The following is a 9,650-nucleotide window of genomic DNA, read 5'->3' as shown; positions in this document are numbered from 1 at the left end:
TTGCAAGAAAAGCCAGTGTTCTTTTGGAATCTTTACCCACAAAAGCAGATCTGTGTCATAATGAGAGTGTCTGAAGGGTTGTTTTACTCCAGAAGTCTGTTTCTTCCAATGTCTAAGAAAGGATCTGGAGAACTGGGCTTTTAGCACTTAACCTTTTGATCTAACATTGAATTTTGATTTTTTTAAAGAGAACAGTACCTCTGGCAGGCATTGCAGTGTATAAAAATCAGGCATTCCTCTGTAAAATCTGTGTAATTAGACCACAACCAGCATGAAGAGGAGTTCAGTTAAATGTACCATAAGAAAAGGGTTGGACTTGATGATCTCTGAGGTCCCTTCCAACCCAGTCGATTCTATTCTATGATTCTATTCTATGATTCTGATTCTATGAAAACCACCTCAACATTTCCTCACTTTTCTGGTCACCATACCAGATGACATGAAATGTCTGGTATGCTCTGTCGGGTGCATTATTTTCCATGGCAGATTCTCTCCCCTTCCAAGAGAAACACAAACTCTTGCTACAGTCCTCTGGCAACAGATTTGACTTTCTTACTATTTCTTACCATTAAACCACTGGATTAAGAATGAGAAGAGCAAACCAGAGCGTGGTGACAGAATTCATCTTTCAAGGCCTTTCCTCCCAGCCAAGAACACAGACTGTTCTTTTTGTTGTGTTCCTGGCTTTTTATCTGTTGACACTTGTTGGGAACACCGTGGTCATTCTGGTGATCAGAGCTGACAGGCAGCTCAAGTCCCCCATGTACTTCTTCCTTGCCAACCTCTCCTTCTTAGATATCTGCTACATCTCCTGCAACGTCCCCCAGATGCTGGTGAACCTCTTGAGCGAGAAGAAGACCATCTCCTTCTCTGGGTGTGCTGTTCAGATGTATTTCTCTCTGGCTTTTGGCATGACAGAGTGTTTTCTGCTCGGGGTCATGGCCTATGACAGGTACGTGGCAATCTGTCACCCCTTGCACTACACCACTGTGGTGAGCAGGCAGCTTTGCATTCACATGGTCCTGGCTTCCTGGGCCAGCAGCCTCCTCAGCTCCATGGTCATCAACAGCCTCACCTTGCAGCTGCCCTTCTGTGGTCCTGCCACACTCAACCATTATTTCTGTGAAGTGCCAGCAGTGTTGGCCTTGGCCTGTGCTGACACAGCCGTCATGGAGATGGTTGTCTTCATCTTCAGCATCCTCATTGTCTTCATCCCCTTCCTCTTCATCACCACCTCCTACGTCCGTATCCTTTCTGCCATCCTGAAGATTCACTCTGCTCGTTTACAAGCCAAGACTTTCTCCACCTGTGGCTCCCACCTGATGGTGGTGACCATTTTCTATGGGACAGCCATCTGCATGTACATGAACCCCAGGGCAAGGGCTCCACAGGATGGGGACAAAGTGGTTGCAGTGTTTTACACCATCGTAGCCCCGATGCTGAACCCCTTCATCTACAGCCTCAGGAACAAGGACATGGAGCACGCCCTGAGAAGGGCACTGAAGAGACCCAAATCCCTCTTTCTTTAGAGGCTTTTCAGGGTTTGGCAGTATTGCATTTAGTTCTGGGAGTTGATTGTCCTAGACTTAATTTTGCAGATTATGAGATGAAATTGTCAATGTGCTAAAATTCAACAGCACCTAAACCCAAAGCCCTTGGTTATAAATAGCTTCCTAAAGAACATTTAGGATTTGGTCTAAAACCCAAAGGCTAAATAAAGGCCTTGTGACCTCAGCCTGCCTCACTCTGGCAATTCATTTGAAATACAAGTGGAAAATCATAGAATTGTTTTGATTGGAAAAAAACCTCAAAGATCATCAAATCCAACAGTTAACTCAGTGCTGCCAAGTCCACGAAAATGCCAAGAGCATCACGACTAGAAATAAAAAAGAGGATAAAAGTTGAAGAACTGTGAGAAAAATTGTTTTATATAAAGCTTAAAATAAACTTTGCTTCATGATTAACTTCAGAGGACTGAAGTTACGTTGCAGACAGCTGTGATTTCCCTTCAGACCTGGGAATTTCTCAGTGTCTATTCTGTTGGTTAGAACAGAACTCCTGTTCTCTCCACCACAGGCTGCAGTTGTTTGCATCTAAGATTTCTTCCCCTGCACTGTGAGCGTTTTCTCCACCCTGTTTCCATGAGCAGCTTTGTTTCCTCTGCAGCTGATTTCTCTCCCTCTTATTTTCTGCTGCATTTCAGTCCGAGTCAGGACCCTCATGGGCCAAGATCTCTCCATTTTATTTTGCCATTGAGCAGATTATTTTGTTTTCTGGTTTGAGTAGGGCATAATCAGACACGAATATCAGAGGGGGGGTTTCCTTCTGTAACTCCAAGACACATCCTTAGGTTTGAAGTAACCCAGGAAAGAGGAAGAGCATTTCAGACCTCCTGAACTTCCTGATAATTAAATTAGAGATGTGCCTCATACTCACATTCATGCAACGTGGTGTTTTTCCCCATTCACTGGATTTTTTTTGGACAACTGTGCTTCCTCCTTTCCATGGTGTGGGTTTAGTCGTTCCCCAGTGACACAACAGCCAAAATCTAGATGTAGTTGGGTGCCACTGTAGTTCTAATTTTATATCTGAATAACCCAATGGCTACAGGGGGAGAACACCTCCACAGACTGAGCAGCCTTCCTTGTGTAGATATATTTTGATGGAATGATTTAGGCCCAGAGAAACCCACAGAAAATCCTTCCCAATGGATTTCAACTAAAGAAATGCTTGAAAAGAAAGCAAAAACATCTATGACATCTAAGATGTGTGCAGCCTAAGCAGTGAGAGCATCTTTAAAGCCAAAATCTTGCCTTTGCCCCTTAATTTTGTGGCCCAAACTGTTCTGTTACCATCCAGCCTTGTCTCTTGTCTCCAGCAGCACCAGAGGAAGGCAGCAGGAGTATGGGAAGTTATAACAAACCATGGTGGGACACAGCTTTCTGGTCTCTAAAGATGAGAATCATCTCACATCTTTAAAACTGTAAAAATCTGTTGTGAAGTAGCTAACTTCAAGCTGGCTGCCAGGGCTCTGAGGTGGCACAGTGGGCAGAGAAACTCATCCCGTGCTATGGCCAAGTGTCTAAGGAAGTAAACACTTCATTAATAAATTAATGAATTTATTATTCATAAATGAAGGAAGAGGAAGAAGCACATCCATCAAGTTAGAGCTAGACATAAATTTCTTTGCTCTGTGTCAAGCAGCAGATAGCTGGAAGAGGTGAGATCCTTTCTGGGGCAGGAGGTAGAACTCTACCTCTCCTTCAATTACCCCTCCTCTTGGGGAGGGTAAGTGAGGCCTTGGATGGATGAAGCCTTTAGGAGGTAAATTCAAAGATAAATGGCAAGATTTTTAGCAGAGTCAGCCAGAAAGGGGAAGCAGAGCCAGAGCAGACACCACACCTGAAGGACTCACTTCCTTTTAAAAATGTTCTTCCCATGACCAGAGAAGGCAAAAGATAAAGTTGCTGATGAGTGAAGGGAAAAGCTGTGTATGAATTGGACATATGAGGACAACAGGTGATTTCTTAACCCTGAAGAGGGGTAAATAAGAGGCTTTCTCCAGCTGTAGGTAGGGACAACAGTCATAGCATGAGCCACTGGAAGCCTCAGGCAGGCCTGAGCTCCAACTTTGGCTGAGGAGTTAACTCTATTTCCATCAGAAGTTACACTTCTCCCTTTCCAAAACAAGGAACTCCCCAGGGAACCAGCCACCCAGGAGTCACCAGCCTAACAAGCCCTTCTGGGTGTTGTGAAGAAGTCTCTAATGATCTTGAGACCTTCTTAGAGAGCTTGTAGGAAATGCACCTCATCCTTCCTAACAAGCCCCCATGGGACAACTTCAGAGACACCAAGGAGAAGGAAACTTTTCCTCTCTGGTAAAGGCAAGAGACCCTTCTCAAGCAGTTTAGTTTTTCACAACTACTCCATACCCTGAAGTTGGCAGCTGGGAGGGTTTATGAGTTGACATTCACCTTCCCAGTCCTCCACTTGACTGGTAGAGAAGTTACCACTGGAGTTGGAAGGACAACACCTCTGTGCATCACACCTCCAGCAGCTGAGAGAGCAGCTGCCCCTGGCCAACACCTTGCAACACTCTGGCTCTTAATGTTATCTAGAGAAGAAGACTTTTTTGAAGGAAAAGACCCAGAAGATGATTAAATAAGCCATTTAATGTGTTCTTTACATGTGCAGAAAAGAATATTCACTTGAAGGACATGAAGTTGTATCTTTAGTATCCTGGAGGCCAGCAGTGGTCAACAAATAAGTTAGAGCAACATTTTCTGATTCCACAAGAAAAATAATAAATATTCAGATCTCTAACATAAGCTGGTTCAGAATTAAGGATCTGATACTGCACATTAAAATTCCTGCTCACTCAACATTCTGGAAATCTGGTTGGCAGTTGGGTTGGCTAAAAATAGGAAGTAAAACAAAGATTTCTGGTTAACTGCAAGAGAGTGATGGTTCTAAATAGCTGCAGATATTTTGGTGGGAAATCCAACTACTGCACACTGGTTGTGTTGCCACTGAAAGAGACCTGGAAAGGCTGGAGAAACAGGTCAAGAGAGACCTCATGGAGCACAACCAAGTCCTGCCCCAGGGCAGGAATAACCCCAGACACCAGTAGAGCCTGGAGGTTGACCAGCTGGAAAGCAGCTCAGCAGAGAAGGGCCTGGTGGGACATCAGGCTGAGCATGAGCCAGCACTTGGGGGAAAAAAAGGTCAAAATCTTCCTGGGTTGTGTTAGGAAAAGCAATGCCAGGAGGTCAAGTCTGTGAGACCTGGAGTGCTGCGTCCTGGTCTGAGCTTCTCAGTGCAAGAGAGCCCAGTATGTGCTGGAACAGGAGCAGTGAAAGGGATTAAGGGACTACTATAACCCAGGAGTTGAGCCTAGAGAAAGAGAAGGCTCAGGGGGATCTCACTGAGTGCAAATACCTGTTGGGTTGGAGGCATAAAGAGAACAGAACCCAATGCTTCTCTGTGGTGTGCAGTGAGAAGATAAACTGAAATTTAGGGAGCTCCATTTAAACATAAGAAAAGGCTTTAGTTCTGTAAAGGCCAAGCACTGAAAACCCACAGAGGTTGTGAGGTCTTAATCAGAGGGGACACATTCCTCAGCAGCCCCTCTGTTTGACCTGACTTTGTTCAGGTGCTTGTCCTAAATCATCTCCAGAGGTCCTGCCAAACCTGTGGCATCTTGTGATTCTGTGTGAAGGTCCAGATGGTCACAATCTTTGGCCCACAGACCTTCCTTTCACCTTGTTTTGCACAGTGGCCTCATGGTCACTACATGGGAAGTAGAGTAACTGGACAAGAAGTTTGTACTAAAGACAAGACCCATGTAGTTGTGTCAGTTTCAGAGCACACTAATTAATTTTTCAGCCCTAAACATGTGAGGTATTAAATAGTTTATGGAGGCAACAGAGATTTGCATGAAACATCCTCCTTAGAGAGAGGGGAAAAATATAATATGAAATTGTCCTTCAGAAGCACACTTGCCTCCTGATCAAAGTGCTGAGGGCGTGCTTCACCTCCTTGTTTCTCAGGCTGTAAATCATGGGGTTCAGCATGGGGATGAGAATGGTGTAGAAGATGGATGCAATTTTCTTGCCCTCCAGTGAGTTTGGTGACGTGGGTTGGAGGTAATTAAAAGCAGCAGACACGTAGAAGATAACGACAGCTGCCAGGTGGGAGGTGCAGGTGGAGAAGGCTTTGTGCCTGCCTGCAGCTGAGCCCATCCTGCCCACAGCCACCACCAGGCAGGTGTAGGAGGTGAGGATGAAGAGGTTGGTGGCCAGCAAGTTGAAACCCACAAAGACAAACACCAAACCCTTGTTGAGGCGCGGGTCGGTGGAGGTGACGGCAAGCAGAGGTGTCACGTCACAGTAGAAATGGTTGATGACCAAGGGGCCACAGAAGGACAACCTGAGCAGGGCACTTGTGTGCACACTGGCATTCAGCAACCCTGCAAGGTAGGACCCAGCAACAAGGCTCCAGCAGAGCCCAGGGGACATGGCAGCCTTGTAGAGCAGGGGCTTGGAGATGGCCACGTAGCGGTCGTAGGCCATGGCAGCCAGTAGGTAAACTTCAGCTGTGCCAAAAACTGCAAAGAAATACAACTGTGTGAGGCAGCCAGGAAAAGAAATGACTTTGTTTGTTGTTGGGAGGTCCAGCAGCATTTTTGGGGTGATGGTGGAGGAGTAGCAAATGTCTAAGAAGGACAAACAACCCAGGAAAAAGTACATGGGGGTGTGGAGCTGAGGGCTGAGCCTGATGAGGGTGATGAGGCCGAGGTTCCCCAGGACTGTCAGCACATAGATGCCCAGGAAGAGCACAAAGAGGAGAAGCTTCTGCTGTGGGTGCTCTGTGAGTCCCAAGAAGGTGAAATGAGTCACGTGGGTGCAGTTCTCATCAGCCATTTTTACATCACTACAGGGAGATTTGGAGGGAAGAGGATAAAAACAATTCCTGAGGCAATTGCCACTTTACAAATACCAATGCAAGAAGCTGGCACCACCACTGGAGTTAAATGGAGAAGAAAAAAATGTAAGAAGTGCCAATATTTTCCTTGCAATGACAGTGCCATCTTGAATAAACATCAGCACTTCTTAAAAGTTGTTTTTTTTTTAAGTCCTTAAGTTTGTCACCACCCCTCCTTCACTCCTGTATCTGTATGAGTATTTTGGGGGGATGCTTCATAAATATCTTGTCCCCAGTTGTGATCAGGTAACCCTGCTCACACTGATGATTTTTCCTGTATTTCAAACACCTTAAGGTTACAGTTCACACAAGGTCCTGTCACAAAGTGAAAGCAGAACTTGGAATTTAACACCCTGGGGGACAGGAGTTGTTCTTTTTAGTCTAGAGCTGGTATGTTCTTACCTACCCACAGCCTAAGTGTAATCCTTCCTTCTCCCATTGATTACCTGCTCCTTAAAAGATCCATCAGCCTTTGGATGACCACACTGCACACAGCTGGCCTTCAGCCAACACACAAAATTGGCTCTTTTGACCAATTCTGAACTATTTTGCTTGGGATAAAACAACTCACCCGTAGTCCAGGTACCCTCAGAGGGCAGATGACCTGTTCAGATGTTGACACTCGTGTCTAGATCTTGAAAGGGAGAGGAGATCAGTCCCCCCTGGCTCCCTGCAGACCATCAGGAATGCAACACAACACAACTCCTGAAGGCTGCCACTTGCACTTTTAGCATTTTGACCAAAGATTGCCAAAGTGGGTGAATCTTAAGGCAAAATTTCCCTTCATTGCTTCCTTTCCAGTTCAGGACTTTGGTCTCCTGTGCACAGCTGATGTGAAACTGCACAAGCAGATGTCTAAGGTACACATCATTCATTTAAAAAACCCACAGCCAACTGTAGTGAAATATTAATATTATTTATCAAATGTAATCAGCAATTTCTGGGATCAAGTGAGAAGAATCTCAGCATTTTTACAGAATGGAATCTTCCTTCTCTAGAAAAATATTTTCATTGTTCAACCTTCCTCAAGCAGCCTCAGAAATACCTACAATTTCCTACTGAAAACCCCTCTCAGTATATCAAGACATACCTTGAGCTCTCACTTCCATAGGCTTTAGATTTTCCAGCTTGTAACTGAGTGCTCACCTGCTCCTCCAGCTTGGTGCTTGACACAATCTTTGTCTTACACTCCTGTCTTCATTGTGAAGTTCTCAAGATCAAGGTTTTCTTGCAGACACTTCCACAGGGCAATTCTATCTGAAACAGACCTTGGGGATTTGAGGTGAATTAGCACTTCTAGTTGCTTACTTCTTGCATTTCAGGTGAGGGTAGAGCTGCACATGGGGAGTTCAGGTGTCTAAATTCATGTTAAGGTTCCTGAGAGGAGAAGTTCTGTAGATATGGCAAAGGAATTAACGGTTAATCAGTAACCAAGTGCATATAACCACTGACACAACAGTTCTGAGGAACATTTAGTGAAAGCAGGTGAGCTTTGTCTATTACATGACCCCTCAAATGAGGAGTAAACTGCAGCCTGTCTTTTGTCAGCACATATCCTGGTTCTGAGATCACCCCGTGGTGATCAGTCCCTGAACAGATATTTCCAACAATTTTTGATTTTAAATATCCCTCATCCTGTCTTCAGCCAGACCTGAAACCTCAGCCTCTTACCCCATTTATCTGGACACTTGATTCAAACAAACTTTCAAAATTGAGTAGTAACAGTGAGCAGCTTGGCCACCCCTCATTTTGAAGATGGGCCATGGCCAAGACAAAATGACACTTTGGAAAAGCTAATTTTAGCCATGTTATTTAAGCACAGTGATAACTTATTGTGCTTATGAATCCACTGTGATGCTCGAATTCCTTGTGAATTCATGTGTGAAAGCATCACCCAGTGTGCACTGTCATTTTCCTCCTTTTGGGTCTTTGCAGAATTTATCACTAAGTTCTCAATAAGATCCTTAATTTTCCTACTTCCCAACAGAGCTGCTGCAGTTTTTCATCATTCTCCATCCCTGAGAAACCACAAGCAGGCAGGATCATCAAGCAGGTGTAGATGGAAGATTTTGTCCCTAAAATCATTTCATTTTTAAGAGAGATTCACAAGGACAGTCAACCCCTCACCATCCAACCTGGCTTTGCATTGGAGATTCACCCACCTGCTCTCCTTTCAAAGTCCTCCTGCATCATTTGCAGATCCATGCTTGGCAATGATTATCCTGAAGTCAAAAAAAAAAGTCTCTCCACATCAGACTTTATGAAACCAGAAGGATGTCCCAACCCTGTGCTCCTGGGATAAATCATCACAGCCTCTTCAGAGCACCTAGAAAACAGAGGGAGAGTCTCCCCAAGGGCATCCCACAGGGATTTGTCTCAAATTTATGTTTGGGGAATTTGTTAAGACATCAGAAATAATATGTGCTGAGAGGATAAGCAATTCTACTTGTGTGCTTAACTTTGCAAGAAGAAAGGAAACCACACATGAAGATACTTTTTGTAAGCAGAAGAGAGCACTGGGATTTATTCAGGTCCTGTGCAAACCAGGCACACTTCAGGCTTCTGTCACCTTGAAGATGTTTAATGGGCAATCTCTGCCTTTGCAATCTGTCCATGGTGTTCCATGAGGTTTTCAGACACAAGAAGCAATTACCAACTACTCTGCTGGTTTGGTTTCCTTCCTTTTTTCCTATTTTTTTTTTTCCAGAGGAAAGTTAATGACCCCCCAGTGCATTGTCACATAAAATGACCCAAATGAATGCAGCAGCTACTAGGAAAAAAGTCACCTGGCATAATGCAAATGTAGGAAATTCTGCTCTAGATCAAAACAAGAGGGATTTATCTCACTTACATGTTGACTGTGTCCCTAGAAGCCACCTGAAGCACAGAGTACTGGCTAAGTAAGGAGTGGACATGTGGAGTTAAGTGAGATGGTCCCCAGCTGGAGTAGCAAAGCCAGAGTGATTTCAAGTGTTTTCTGGCTGCTTTCTCCAGGACTGGAGCAATCTTTGATGATCAGAAGGAAGAGTTTTGCTGGAGCCTTTCAAGATGTCCCTGTGAGACCATATCCTGCATCAAGGCAGACTGAAACATCCTGCTAGGTTTTATTGCTAGGAGAACACAAAACCACACAGAATAGAATATGAGACTGGGGTGCTTCAAGCCCC

At 44.7% G+C, this 9,650-nt stretch overlaps 2 protein-coding genes across 4 annotated transcripts; one reads left to right on the top strand and one right to left on the bottom strand.

Moving 5' to 3' along the window:
• The first annotated feature begins 339 nt into the window (after positions 1-339).
• Positions 340-1,908, top strand: LOC103532547 (olfactory receptor 2G3). 2 transcript variants are annotated; one of them, XM_030451162.1, is made up of 2 exons: positions 340-952; positions 1,196-1,908. In XM_030451162.1, exons 1-2 carry the CDS (start codon positions 588-590, stop codon positions 1,527-1,529), a joined length of 699 nt encoding a protein of 232 aa, XP_030307022.1. In that variant the 5' UTR covers positions 340-587; the 3' UTR covers positions 1,530-1,908. The 2 variants fall into 2 exon arrangements, with proteins under 2 accessions (XP_030307022.1, XP_008496544.2); XM_008498322.2 differs by having other exon boundaries at positions 340-1,908.
• Positions 1,909-5,280: 3,372 nt separating this feature from the next.
• On the bottom strand, positions 5,281-7,826 carry LOC103537620 (olfactory receptor 1052). 2 transcript variants are annotated; one of them, XM_030451163.1, is made up of 2 exons: positions 7,630-7,826; positions 5,281-6,432 (listed from the first exon to the last, which is right to left on the bottom strand). In XM_030451163.1, the coding sequence occupies exon 2, from the start codon at positions 6,420-6,422 to the stop codon at positions 5,487-5,489; it is 936 nt and encodes a 311-aa protein (XP_030307023.1). In that variant the 5' UTR covers positions 6,423-6,432; positions 7,630-7,826; the 3' UTR covers positions 5,281-5,486. The 2 variants fall into 2 exon arrangements, with proteins under 2 accessions (XP_030307023.1, XP_030307024.1); XM_030451164.1 differs by lacking the exon at positions 7,630-7,826 and adding an exon at positions 7,055-7,082.
• Positions 7,827-9,650: the final 1,824 nt, after the last annotated feature.

This window comes from Calypte anna, chromosome 5, assembly GCF_003957555.1.
Source record: "Calypte anna isolate BGI_N300 chromosome 5, bCalAnn1_v1.p, whole genome shotgun sequence".
Lineage (NCBI taxonomy): Eukaryota > Metazoa > Chordata > Aves > Apodiformes > Trochilidae > Calypte > Calypte anna.
Note: the sequence above shows the minus strand (reverse complement) of the source record. Positions and strands in the feature narration are given on the sequence as shown.

Coding starts and splice junctions, on each gene's coding strand:
- LOC103537620 (XM_030451163.1), bottom strand. CDS start 6,422: ATGGCTGATGAGAACTGCACCCACGTGACTCATTTCACCTTCTTGGGA.
- LOC103532547 (XM_008498322.2), top strand. CDS start 588: ATGAGAAGAGCAAACCAGAGCGTGGTGACAGAATTCATCTTTCAAGGC.